This window comes from Apteryx mantelli, chromosome 3 (assembly GCF_036417845.1).
Source record: "Apteryx mantelli isolate bAptMan1 chromosome 3, bAptMan1.hap1, whole genome shotgun sequence".
NCBI classification, from domain to species: domain Eukaryota; kingdom Metazoa; phylum Chordata; class Aves; order Apterygiformes; family Apterygidae; genus Apteryx; species Apteryx mantelli.
This window is the reverse complement of record NC_089980.1, coordinates 10462397-10477007: the sequence shown is the minus strand read 5'-3', so window position 1 is coordinate 10477007 and position 14611 is coordinate 10462397. Positions and strand designations below refer to the sequence as shown.

The 14611-nt window shown below is 35.2% G+C and overlaps 1 protein-coding gene across 2 annotated transcripts in view; it reads right to left on the bottom strand.

The window, feature by feature from the left end:
• TASP1 (taspase 1) overlaps positions 1-14611 on the bottom strand; it is a 101116-nt gene that overhangs the window by 23798 nt on the left and 62707 nt on the right. For both annotated transcript variants that reach the window (XM_067292701.1, XM_013960125.2), the window contains exon 11: positions 9073-9183. In XM_067292701.1, coding sequence (XP_067148802.1) covers positions 9073-9183 — 111 coding nt within the window. The remainder of the gene's footprint in view (positions 1-9072; positions 9184-14611) is intronic.

Genomic DNA, 14611 nt, shown 5'->3' with positions numbered 1-14611 from the left:
CTGTTTCTCTTCCCTTAAAAATCAGCCTCTAAACCAAATCAAATACACGTTAAATGGCACATTCTTTAAAACAAGAGAAAGCTTTTTATTCACCCAATTAAAGCAATTAAAAAAATTAAAAGAGGGATTCTGATTTTTTAATGTTTTTTTTAAAACAAAGATTTGTCTGTCTATACCGAATTATTACTGGGGATTACAGTTATGCTAAAGAATGTATTTTAACACAGAATACAGGGTAAACAAATAGTTCTGTATTAAGCAGAATACTAGACAGCTGAATAGTATGCATTCATTATTAAACCTGTCAAAATAAAGGCACAAAAAATATTATGCTTCATTTCTAAACTAAATCCATGCAACGTACACAGGACCTCATTTGAGTATTCTCAAAATCTTGTGAATTCAAAGGTTAGGAATATATTTCATTAAATTTGTTCTAAAAATCCTTTTGTTATAGACAAGCCATCAAGAAGAAGGAAGAGTAGTACAGACTTCTATACAAAAATAACAATGTAAGTATTGGCATTTTTTCATATACATTATATTTAATTAGTATTCAAATGGAAAGAGAAAGGTGTACCTGAAATTTTGCTATGTATATTGAAGTCATATGGTTTCTCATTAGGAAAAGGAAAAAATAATTTGGCTCCCCTGCTCCTGCATCATTTCTGCATGCTCTGTCTTCTTAAAAGTGATCTTGCTATACAATTAAGAATTCAGTAAAAATTAAAATACACCTTCTAGTTGAAAATATATTTTTACTGCAATAAAATATAATTGCCAGACAAATCTTTGAGCTAACAGCTTGCTAATGACAAAAGTACAAAAACCTGGGCTTTTAATAATACTAGTTTAAGTCTCAGGAAACTCATTGTTCCTCCCTATTTACATAATATGGAAGAATCTGGCACGAAAAAAGCCAAACCTGAAGAACTACGGCATTAGCTAATCACGTTAGCACTGACTGTTGGTCCACACCAGGGAGAAGGGGGAGAAAAAAAAATCCCAAAGCTTTCAGTTTTAGTCCTCACCCCTCTCTAGTAACAAAGATTGTGTTTTACGAAACAAATTTGCTTTACAAACACATTTCCCTCTGTTATTGCTATCTGACATGTGGAAAGTATCATCAAGTTTTTATTTATGTATTTTGTACCTTATTAATCTATAATAATGGTGTCTTAAAAATAAGCAAACAGATCTTCCTGGCAATGCCACGTTCACTGATCTGATTGAATTCTGCAAGAGCAGCCATAACTGAGCACCACAACTCAGTTTCAGCCTCAGAGCAGGGACAGAGCATACAAATTTCACAAATGTTAAGGCAAATATTTGCCTCAAAATTCAGCCTTGTTCTGGAGGAACTTCACCTAAAGGAAAGAACAATTTTTGTTCTACATCTCTTCCAAGTTAAACTGCTCCCACAATTAAGATACCTTCCTCTAGAGCATGGGAGCATTACACATTGCTCATTTCTGATTCCCGTACTTTCTTCATTTGTAGCTACTGGATGGATCCAGCCTAGCACAGATTTGATACTAAACTGTAAAAGAAGTGTTTTATTTACACTTAAACAGCTAAAGGACTAACCAGCTGTTCATCAGATGTTTCACATTCATACTCTTCCAAAGCAGAGAAACCATTACCAGCTTCATTGTTTATATTCATTTTCAAAGTCTTCAGAACTTTGGTCTAAACATTTACTGTGGAGTGGTGTAAGCAATTAAGTGATTTACCAACTCCCAGCTTTAACAAAGTGCAACTAAACAGTCATAAATCTTTTTATGCTGTATTATGAGTGAAATTCATATCTTTTCTGTTCAATAATCTGTAGTTCACCAACGCCACTGAACTTTGTCAGCTTTCGTACAGAACACGTTTAAAGTGAAGCTGTTTGCCACACTCTGCTTCTGCTATGAATCAGGCTAAACTTCAAGCTAACATTTTAAATAAACATTAAAGGAATATATAAGCAATAAAAGAAGCCTGATTTTAATGTCATGCAACATTATTTGTTAATGTCTAAGCACAAGTGTCTGAAACCAGAGATCTTTATATTTTATGATAAATAAATGATTTGAAACATCTGTTCAGAGTAAGGTTGACTTTTAAAGAAGCTGTAAGAAAAACACCTGTACTTTCAAGCTTTACAGATAAAATTTTAAGAAATTAAACAACTGAGGACAGTGCTGCCCCCAAAAAACCCCAATGTTCTTGTAAAGAGAAGCACAGGCAGGACCTAGACACCCTGGTACAATATCAACATACTGTGTTATTTTTTCAGTTGGTTTTAAATCTACAAATAATGAAGAGGCCTGTTCAACTCTGTCTACCACTAAATACAAACTTTTGAAAACTTAAACAGGATGAAATAATGGTTTTATCAAATTCTTTCTTAAAGTAGATGAAATATATTCTGTGAAACTTCAGGATGACTTCATTCTTTTCTCAACTCTCTGTGTCCCAGAGAGAAGAGAGAATAATGCTTCCATAGCATGGTTCCCCCACCATCAAACCACCAAGGACATTACAAAACTTAGAGTTATACAGCACCTCAGCAGAGAAAGTAACAAACTGCGTAATGGCAGTCACTGGCAGTCTTAAAGCTGTTTAAGTATGAGGCCGCCAACCAGCATAACCCATAACTAGGAATTTCATGTTCTATGATTCCTAATTGTCCAGACTCCTTCTCCCAAGGTATTTGGCACGATATTTCTATAAGAGAATATTGCAGTTTTATCATTCTGTTACAAGCTATCCTTTTGCAACAATCTGCAGAAAGTGAAACCTCAGCTGAGGAAGTTACACAAAATTTGCTTTTCTTTCAAATGTCATAAAGAATAACTAAATAGCAGGAAATTTTCATTTGAGCTACGGGTTAAGTTACACTTGAAATGTTCAAAAAACATGGTTAAGTCTTTGCATTTGGCAAATTGCTAATAGCTACTATATTTCATGCTATTGACACAAAAATAATTACAAACAAAGAATTCCCACACAAATGTGTTTTAAGAACAACAAATATATTTGCTAGACTTATGTTTGCTAGTTTTTGATAGAAGCCAGAATAATACTTTGCTTATGGTGTTTTGTACTATGATCAATGAACTAATAACAAAGCACATTTCACATCTACTGTACAGAATAGATAGCCTTATGACTATGAGCTTGAATAAAAATATTTTTTCTAAGTTTGATTAGTAACTGTAAACAATATGACCATTAACACTATGAATATACTTTTAACCAGCATTCGTAAGAAAGAAAAATGGATTTCAAACATGACCGCCTATATGGTAAGCTATAAAAATTTTTTCTTTTTTCCCAAAGGTGCAAGACTTATATGTATGTATATTTATGCCCATGCACTTGTAGGTATGTGTGTAACACATGGTACTATAGAGACAGACAAATGGCTGTAAAGTTATTTCTGTGTAGCTTCTCACACACAGAGAAGGTACGTTAGCAAAAGAAAGGACAAAGAAATGCAATTTGCATTTTCAGCAATGTAATACAACTGATACTCTTGCACCATTCTTTCCTCCCAGCAAAGTTTTTTCTGGCACAGAATAACATCACCTTTTGGCTATATAAATTCCTAAGAATTAGAGTTAAACAGGTTCTTCATTTCAGAGTTTTAGGTCATTTTAGGCCAATCTTCCTCAAATTACAATATTTCTTGAAAATTAAGATCCTTCATGTACCCAATATCATACTCAAGGGACACAGGAAGCAGGGTTTGAGTGATTTCCTTCTACATTGGTTTCCTAGGGAAATTAAACTCCTGCAACTGCATTATCTGTCCACTAGGCAGGCTTCTCATCCCAGATAACCTTTTTAACCTATTGGCTGAACAACAATGTAGGGGGGAGGTTCAAAAATATCTAGACTCCTGCTTATTCTGTGAGAATTAGTAACTGGGTAGAGAAGAAAAATCCAACTTATTAAACCCACTGAAGGAAAGCAGGTAGCACACAGTTGTTACACATACTATCGGAAGCAGACAGCCGATCAATCAGCACACACTTCCTGGCAAGCCATGTAGGGCATAAATAGCATCGCAACACCGTTGTATCACAGCACTTGTCCAGTGTGACAGGACTCACTGGAGAAAGCCTGAGGCTTCTCAAGACATCTGTCTTCACAACGTTGGTATACAAGTCATTGCATGCTTCAGCATTTCTCTTTGCAATGATCATCCATGAACAACATTAGACCAAATAACTCATCTTAGCAGACTCTACTTCCAAAATCAGGTGGGTACGTCCCAGGAACTATAAAATATTTTTGGAACTACTCTCTCAACTACTGCCACATCTCTGAGAGGACAATATCATAACAAAATGCTAAGCAAAAAAAAAAAAAAAAAAAGGAAATAAGGAAATTAGGTCTTGAATATCTTCTTCACTGAGAGACTATCCATTGCTCTCTTCGATTCACTTTCTGGAAGAATCTAAATCTTGCAGGAACTTAAGACCTTGGGTTCAGCTTGAACCTGCCTTTAAATTTAGTTTTGTTTTCTACTGATTTCCCCAAAACTAACAGAAAATGGTTTTCTAGTAACAATAAGCAACAGCAGACCTTGTTCATATGTGAATTGAAGTACAATTGAAAAAAAAAAACAAAAACAGAATAGACAGAGATGTTAAAACATTTTTCTTCTAAAGGACAGAATATCAGATTCTGTCCATGTCTTTCAGATCCTTATTTTTAATACTTTATAAGAAATTTTAAACTACAATTCAAAACATGGCCATTGTTAATAGCCTAGATTTCCCGCCAGTGAGATGACTCAAACATTTACTCTAAGTCTACATTCCACAAACTTGGCCACATTTCAAAGGAACGATGAGCAGCAAAAATCCTCTGTTCTTTTGTATGAAAGGTGCTTGTGTTTACCAAATATCATTCTTGCACTGTGTACCAAGTCTTCAGCATTCTTCTTCTAAAGATATTAATCCCAATTTGCAGAAAGTCTAAATTTAATTTCTCTCACCTCCAGTTCAACCACCAATTGTGCATTATCCACAATAAATTGACTCTCAGAAAGAATGAGAAAAGCACATCTGCCATTAGTTTGTTCATCACCTGCTGTTTAAATAGCTCTCACTGTTTAAGCCAGGCATTCCTTAGCAGGAAGGATTTCCATGGCTCTGTGGAGACGTGAAGAGTTCTGTAAACACGAAGCACCAATCTCATGGCAAAAGCCATCAAAATCAGATGTTCACCCCTCCAATACAAGTAAGTCACACTTTGACTTCTGAGTAACCATTCAAGCTCTCCTTCATTAAAAATATTTTTTTTTGGCTTGGTCTATTCTAATTCTAGCAAAAATTTAACATGATCAAATTTAAGAAAGAGTATCAAGGAAATAATCCATACCATCAGCAAGCAGGCTGCTAGCCTGTGTTATCCAGTTGCTTCACAATGGCAAGAAGTCCTGCATTATACCATACATCCTAAGATATCAACTAACACATCAACTTTTATGAAAATTCACAGAAAAAAGCTACTTAGTATAAGCCTAACAGTGTAAGGCATTTTTCAACTCTTTGCTTATATTAGCAAGAATTAACTTTGCATTCTGTCTTCAGAATTTCCACGATCTCCCAAAATTACATTACTGGCTATAAAACTTTCTGGTAGCAAGTCACATGTAAACAGCAAGATTTATCTGGACTTTGAGGTTTCCTCAACCAGTCTTCATTCAAGGGCAACTGAGGACAAACTAGAGTTTATTCTTTCTAATCAAGACACAGAATTTAAGAAGTCCATTTACACAAAAAGGTGGGTGTATCTTTCCTCTTCCTTCACCACTGCCCCAAAGTACTACTGTGAGAAGGTAATAAATATTTCAACTGTTAGATATGAAAAACCTGCAGTAGTAAGTTTTTAAAAATATGAGTAAGATCCATCACTAACTAAAAAGTGAAATTATAAAAGGGAATTATAAAACAAATTTCTTCATATTTTCTTAACATTAAAACAACCATTTTGATACTCTCTCATCTCTTTTCACTTCTGTCTTTGCAAGTTTTGAAAGATCTTTAATGATTTCCAGTTTTCTCACTTATCCTCCACTGTCCTGCAATTGATAATTCCAGGTATAACACAAAAAGTTTAGCAATATTCAATATGTTCTTAAGTCCAATGCAAGCATTTTAAGTAAAGAAAACAAATTTTATATATATATATATACACACACACACACATATATATATATATGCCATATACTAGCAGCTAACATTTAAAATTAAAACATCTGCTATACCAACTTGTAGCAAAATATATTCAACAACAACAAAAAAAAGAAGAGTTAAAGCAGCTGGTTGATCACATTAAAAATATTCTTACCAGGAGGAACAGTAAGAGAACAATTGGACTTCTGCTAGCAGTTACTGAAAGAAAGAAAGAAAACACAAAAACCCTAGCAACTTTGAGGTATAAGTCTTCCCTACTCAATTACCTTAAATAGTTCTTGAACTTTTTTGTCTTTTACTAGCTAGTTTTTATGAAGTATTATTAAAGAATTATTTTGGCAGTAGCTTTCTCTTTTTTTGTCTGTCATGTTAACATGAAATCAGATGAGAATATGTACAATTTGTATTTTCTTTAGTATTCCTACAACAATAGGCTGTACTATAGATTTAGAGAGTATAGACTAAAAGAACTGATCTTCCTGAATGTAGGTCACATTCACACAACCTCAAAGTAGTACTACAAATCAGTGATGCTCTAACATGATACATCCTTCCTAAAGGCTCTTCTTGGGTATATAAGTCCCCAATGTTGTGCCACTATGCCCTGGAATAAGTGATTAAATATACAAAGTTACAATGATGCTACTTAGATTATAATCTCTTTGGGGAAGATACTGCAATTATTTGTTCTGCATTTATACAGCACCTAGAAATGACTGAAATACAGTAATTATCAAGTGCAGCCTTCTAACATGAAGGTGGCTTCACCTCAGTCAAATATAATGCTGTCAGAAACAGAGTAAGATGGATTCATCATTATAAATTGAAATAAATACATTGCAAAGTATTGGTTGCCAAGAGAGTGGTTCCTACATCAACGACCAAAAAAGCAAGCATATGTCCATCTCAGTTCTAATTAAAACACCATAAAAATGAAGTTTGACAAAACAGCAGGTGAGAAGTGTTTCTGTTGTCCACAAGAAATTTTGAAGGCTTTAGTGTCCACAGACACTTTTGACTTTGGGAAGAATGACCAAAATACCAACACATTTCCTGCTTCATCTGACTTTTGGGCACGCTGCAAGGTCCACCTTTTCTCTTATTCAAATAAGAAGAAAAGTATCTGAAGGGGTAAGCCTTGCCTTAGCAATGTTTATTAATGATTTTATTTTCATAGTTAAAATACACCCTCACAGTTAAGAGTGCACACATAACATTTTTCAGAATGAAAGCACTATTCTAAGTAATTTGTGGTGAAACACACATGTACCTCTCGAAATAACAGCTTTACAAATCAGCGAACAAATAATGTGAAAATGGTACTAATTTTTTAACTGAAGTCATTTTAGCTCATTTTTTTCCACTAGGATTGTTCTAAATATTTAGTTAACATTCCAGAACATTTCAGTCATGATTTGAAGCAATTCTACTACTTTTCTCCTTTCAAAAAAAGTCATTAGATAGCATAAAAAATTAGTTTCATTTCAACAATTCCGTAACAACTGCCGATGATCTGGTTAAATATGAAGTTTCAAGAGATGATACATAAATCTAAGAGTCTACATGAACCATGATTTAGCTTTCAGTACTTGTTCATTACACATTCTCACAACATCTCATTTACAATTTTTCTTAACTTTGTATGACTTCACTTGAAATTGCAAAACCTGTTGCATTGCAAAAGGAGAAAAAGATCACAAAGTATCCTGTGATGAAGCACAAGATTCATTAGTTTATTTTCACCTATTTAAACAAGAAACCCAAACTATACTCTTTATTACCCTAATTTCAGTTTGTCTACATTTAAGAAAGCTGATTACTGCATGCTTTCCTGTAGTGCTGGTTTCTTCTAGTGGTAGTTAGCTATAGGTCTGGTCCCAGACAGATTAGCTAATTTATCAGTTTTTCCAGCACCCTCTACAACGTTAAACTCCTAGACAGAACACACATCTCCACAGAATCTTATTGTCAAGTGTTACTAGGCTGAGATGTAGATAGGCAGTTTATTATAATTAAGAAGTTTTTTAAAACAGCACTTTCAGAGTCTATATCACAAAGAAGCAACAAACACAAAGACATAGTCACAGCAAAATGCATATTCACGCTACACTCCATTGAGTGAAAGCTTTAAACTGTGCTTCAAAAATGTTAGACATTTTTGTCCAACAAGTCAATGCAAGTCAACATATATGCCAGAAATCTCATTGGAATCTATGCTTCCAAACTTTATATTTATACAGGTATTATAAAACTTCATATTCACATTTTGATTATAACTTGAAGGAAGAAACAAAAAACTATATTTACAAAAAATTAAATAGGCATAATGGGAATATAAGCAGTCATGTGTAATCCTTTCAAATTAAGAAAAAAATTCCAGTCTCTTGTAATAGTCTTCAATGAAGACTACATCAATTTTCAAGACATTAATTTCATCACATAAATAGCAATTCAGAATCTGTCTGTCCAAAGCACTCTAGAATATAAAGTGGGTTAAGATGTCTATTATATTTTAAATGGTTACATGATGAATAACTTTTGTTAATGCTTCTAAACCACCAATTCCAAACCATGCAACTGTATAGCACAGCCAGTGATTCAGCCAGGAAATTCTTCCTTCAAACCTCTCTCAGTATTCTATGACTCACATATCAAGTGAGAGAGTTTCATGGGTTTTCCTTTAGATTTCTTACAATATTCCTCTGTAGTTTGATTTAACACTACCTCGATGTAACACAATACTTAATCCGACTCCAACTTACAACAAGGCTTTAACAGAAATCACAGAATTAAGTATCTTAATTTTATTTAAGATGGTTACTTGCATTTTAAATAATGTTATGTGCTGTTTAGGTAACTTGGATCATATACTTACCAATAAATTTGTTTTGCATAGTCTCTAGGAGAGCTTGATGGGCATCTTCCATTTGCAAAGCACATGAACATTCTCTGGCCAGTATGGTTCGTACAAGGTGCTCTCCACAACCTAGAGAAATATTAAGATCAGGAATAATCAAAATATAGATATCACTATGAAGATAGTAATTATTTTGCAACATCACAGGTAAAAAAAAAAAAAAAAAAGCTGTATATGACAGATGTATGCAATATCTTTTAAGAGAGCAATATTGAATCACCAGAAAGTTCAACTATGCCAGCAGTTTCTCTCACAGCTTTGCTGAAAGTTCTACTGCACAGTCATAAACCAAAAAGGATTAAGTAAAGAGAGATGAAACAGAGCAAAAGAGTAAGAAGAAACAGTAAGCCTGTCTCTGACTTGTAATCTTTATCCAGACCCTGCAATTTTCTCTCCGATAATCCACTTACTAGTCATTCTCACAGGAATGATCCTTGGATGGACTTTTTAATTATTAGCTCATAAAGCACATGACCAATGTATACATTCACGGTTCATTATATAAAATACCATATCTTTTTAACAGCTTAATCTTATAAAAATCATATCTTTAAACCAAGAATATCTAGAGATAATACCCCAGTAACTCCTTTGCATGATGTCATCTTCTATTTAATCCACCTGATTTAGCCTTTCATCAACAAAGGAGTAAGTGAATTTACCTACAACTATGCTTTTTTGACAGGGTGCCTGCTCTTGGGATTCCTGATAAAAATTCCCATAATTTTTAAAAGTTTGTCTTTAAGAAATCAAAAAACTCCAGCAAACAACTACTTACTGCCTCAGTGCTTTCTGTAACTATCCCCTGACACTTGTCAATGAGCAAGACAAACAAGTCACCAGTTTTTTAGTGTTCTACTCTGTAGGAATGCCTTTACACCTGCCGTTTTTCTCCTGCACTCTTTTCCATTCCCACAGCATTCTTTGGGACATACAGCTGTGGTAAAACAGTATGGTGCATGTTTATCTGCTCAAAGTTTTCTTGGATAGGAAAACACATTGGTGATACCTTCTGGATGTATACAAAAGTCATTATGCTACTGTCTTCCATTTGTTGATGTTTTTCCTCAATTGCAAATAAGCAATGAACCAGGTAGAAGAGGTCTAACCAAGCACCAGTTTAGCTGAAATGCATTATCTAGTTAGGAAATACAAAAAACTGAACAATGATTTTAATCATCTACATTTAGGGGACTGCAGTTTGGTCAGACTTGTAACTTAAGAATTTATCAGGGCCCAGAACTGCCTTAGACTCCAGAATACACAGATAAAAGTCATATATCATCAACTCCCAATTATCTAGATATTTCTCATTAACCATGACAAAGATGCAAGCACTGTGCTGGCTCCATACAGAAATCAGTTATAATCCAGTTGAATTTAGCTCAAGTGTAGAGCTGCATAAACACATCTTTGCAGCTTCCAGAGACAATTTACGACTGGAAATGCTCTAGCTGCTTTAATATGGCAAAGAGCTGGAGTTAGTAAGACATCAGACCTAAGCTGGCTTCAGACAAAGCTGTCCCCATGGATAACTTTCACTTTACTGGAATTACTTGCAAGCCAGAACAGAGAAAACTGAGTGACTCTGGATGAAGCACAGAGAAAGAACTATTAAATAAATCCAACCCAAACTGGCTCCAGTGTAGCTTGCTGTGTGTCTCTTCTCAGTGCTTCCCAATATTCTGAGTTTAGAGAACTTATTGGTTTGGGCACAAAATCACACAAACACATGCAGGCAACTCAGGTCTAGTACTGTTTTTGAGCTCATCACAGACTTGCTTCTTGTTCTTGCCACCACTTTTAAGTCCTAATTAATACAGAAACCTACTCCAATAATTTATTTTCTGATTACTCATTACACAGTGATACCCCTCCCCTTAAAGGCAAGATGATTTTACAAACACTGTTCTTCCAAGACTGCTAAAACATCAGAAAAAGAGATTCTCTTCAACCTCCCCACCCCATTTCTATGATTAAAAAACAACAAAAAAACCTCTGCAGCATTATGCATGCATTAGAAGAATAAGTCCAAGAATCAGACTACTGAAAAATTGTGTACACTTGTCCCAAAAGCTTGCTATCTTCAATCACCAAAATTACACCTTAGTCTTCAGTTATGCACTCCTTCTAAGGGGCATTAATACAATTCAGTTAAACTGAAGCATTTGAAGCAGGCTACTTTAGCACTGAATCTACGTACTGTTGGCATGACAGAAAGACAAAAAAATTCCTTTGAGAACACAAGAAAAAGTGGTTTTGTAGAGATTGTCAACCTCTCAAACTGTTGAGAGGTCTCCTGGTTAGAAGGATATTATCTTCTATAAGATCATGCAATACAGTGCCCTCAACAGCTGCTTGCAGGAAGGTCTATTTTTTGCCTCATTGCTTCCATGCTAGAAAGCTTTTTCTGCAATGTAATTGAGAGATGTCTAATATTTATACAAGACAAAATAATGCAAAAAAACATGCAAAAACCGCAAAGACTGCAAGATGCAGTTTGCCCATAGACCACAACATGGCTATCACTTTTTTACTAAGAGAATTTCATCATTATGAAATTTAGTTATAAAGAACAAAGCTAAAAAAAAGAATATGCTCCAGTAAAAAATTAAGAAGTTGATCTGTTCTGGAACAAAACCTGTAACTTCTTTAAAGGTAAAATTTATACTCTATGTGAGGTAAGAAGCACTGAGTTTAGAATGCAAGACAAGCAAATGAGTAACAAAAATCAGAGTGAGCCTATGCATCTCTCAGTTGTAATAAAAACAGATGTTGCTAGTTCAGAATTTTTAAGTAATTCCTAAATTGGCATCAAAAAGACAATAGCCATTTTTTAGCATGATGTATAATCTTATTTTCTCCCTAGAGAATGACTTTATTGAAAAGTTCCCATAAAATCAAGTCTGCTACAAAAAAAATTTTTTTTTGAGAGAGAAAACTTAAAATGGGTTAAGAACAGCTGCAGCTCACTGATGTGATCCAGGATCAACCACAAGGAAAGCAGCCTTCAATTCTACTAACACATCACACATCTCTACATCCCCACAGACAAAGTGACTTCTTTTTGTCATATTTATGTCAACCTATAAGACAGTAAACTTACTGACTGCTGCTGGCAGTGCATGTAAAAATCTTTCAGCACATCACATGCCAGCAATCTGCAGGGACAGATAACTAATAAAAATAATCTCCTCCTCATTTTGAACAGAAAAATTTGTTACTTCAGTTTTCAATGTATGAATATGTATTTTTCAACAAGAAAAATAACTATGCAATGTTTCACATCCTTTGACCAGATAATGGCTAGAGAAAAGAATTACCATAATTATTGCAATAGCATTTACTATTATCTCAAGTTAGAACCAAATCCAAAAGTGTAAATTGTCTGCAGGCTTAGCTATGGTCTCTATAGTCTCAAGTTGGGAAAATACTGTAAATAATACTAGGGCTAGACAAAAAATAAGTGCATACAGAATTACAGTAATCTAAACCTGATTTATAACTTACAATATAAAGTTATGGGTTCAAATTTACAGTTCCATTCACTTGTAACCTAACCACCAGCATTAGCCAACCTCTGAAAAATCTGAATTAACATGAATGAAAACAGTAACAACAATCAAAGCTACTTTAACAGATTTCCAAATCATGTACATAAGCTAGTGAAAATGTAAATCCCATTCATTTGTTCAACTGCCTCACATTATGCTCCATTTAGCTATATGTGTTATGATACTTTGCAGTTTTCACTGTATAACAGTTAAACTAAACCAAAGGGGACTCCTAGTAAGAATTCTCAATTCTACAAGTAAAGTCCAACTAAAGTTGTTTTAGTAACCTTACTGTAAACAGAGTTTAAATCATTTTATTTTCCTTTCCCAGTTAGGATGACGATTTCTTCAGTAACCTGAAGTTTGTTATATCTCAGAGACAAAGACTGTGCAGTGACAGACCAAAAGTTCCATAAATCTTCCCACAACAGTGAGCCAAATGGAGATGACTATCTGGGAACAGAAAAATTTCCTGGGTTAACCTAATGCTTCTTACTGAGTAAGCTGTTTCATATAGTAACAAAATTATTTTCCTAGCACAGTAACATTGTGCAACATAGTCTTGCCTACTCAAAACCCACCATCTGACAAAAATATTATAGTTGTAACTTCTGTTGCCCAAGTCTGCAGGAGCAAGTGATCCTTATTTAGGATCACTACTGGCAAAGTGAGCAATGTTTCTACGGGAAAAGGATATTCTATTTTGATAAATGAAAAAAAAAAATAAATCAAAAGACAGATTCAGACTAAGTATTTTGATGCAAGTTTAGAATATTTTTCTAAGGAAAAGAGAGAAGGAGAAGAGAACAGGAAAAGGGGAAGGGGGGTGAAAAGGGGAAGGGGGGTGAAAAGGGGAAGGGGGGTGAAAAGGGGAAGGGGGGTGAAAAGGGGAAGGGGGGTGAAAAGGGGAAGGGGGGTGAAAAGGGGAAGGGGGGTGAAAAGGGGAAGGGGGGTGAAAAGGGGAAGGGGGGGAAAAGGGAAGGGAATAAGCTTAAAAAACAGATTCCTAAAGGCTCCAGAGGCACATGGCAGGAAGAGGATCCTATGACAAGGGAAGTCAACAAGGATGAGGCTCAACAGTCACTAATAAAGTTATACTTTCTTCAACCAGAAGTTTCTTATCCTGCCTGAAAACCACTTTATTCCTGCAGATCATATAGAAAGCATCAAAACTGATTTCAGAGACACAAATCATCTTGGATCACGCCATAATACCACTTCTAATATAGCATTTCTTTCAAAATGTAAAGCTGACCAACAGTGAAATACGACTTCCCCCTTCTATGGGCATTCAAACACGTAATTCCTGAGAATGATACCACTTTTTCTATTCCAAGCTCTGACAATCCTCCTTGATTCAAACACGGTCCCCACAATAACTATCTGGGAAGCTACAACCTCCTTTTTTGTAGTCTCTTTTTCTTCTGTTACCCTATTATAACTTAACGTTTATGTACATATGAGTAGACCTCTCAAGCTACCTCTTCATCAAAAAACAGCACAGAGAAGCACAAAGCCCCACAACAGATATTTTTAAGTTTTGAGCGCAGCACAGTGGTCCCTCCTCCACTCCATGCCTCATGCACCAGATACTGTTCATCAGTGAAACACAGAGCAGGCAAAGCAGAAGTACCTGTTAGATAGTACAGTGCTGTAACAAGTGAGATCCACAGAATCACAGAATGGTTGAGGTTGGAAGGGACCTCTGGAGATCATCTAGTCCAACCCCCCTGCTCAAGCAGGGTCAACTAGAGCACATTGCACAGGATTGCATCCAGGAGGGTTTTGAATATCTCCAGAGAAGGAGACTCCACAACCTCTCTGGGCAACCTGTTCCAGTGCTCTGTCATTCTCAGAGTAAGAAGTTTTTCCTCATATTCAGATGGAACTTCCTGTGTTTCAGTTTGTGCCTGTTGCCTCGCATCCTGTCGCTGGGCACCACT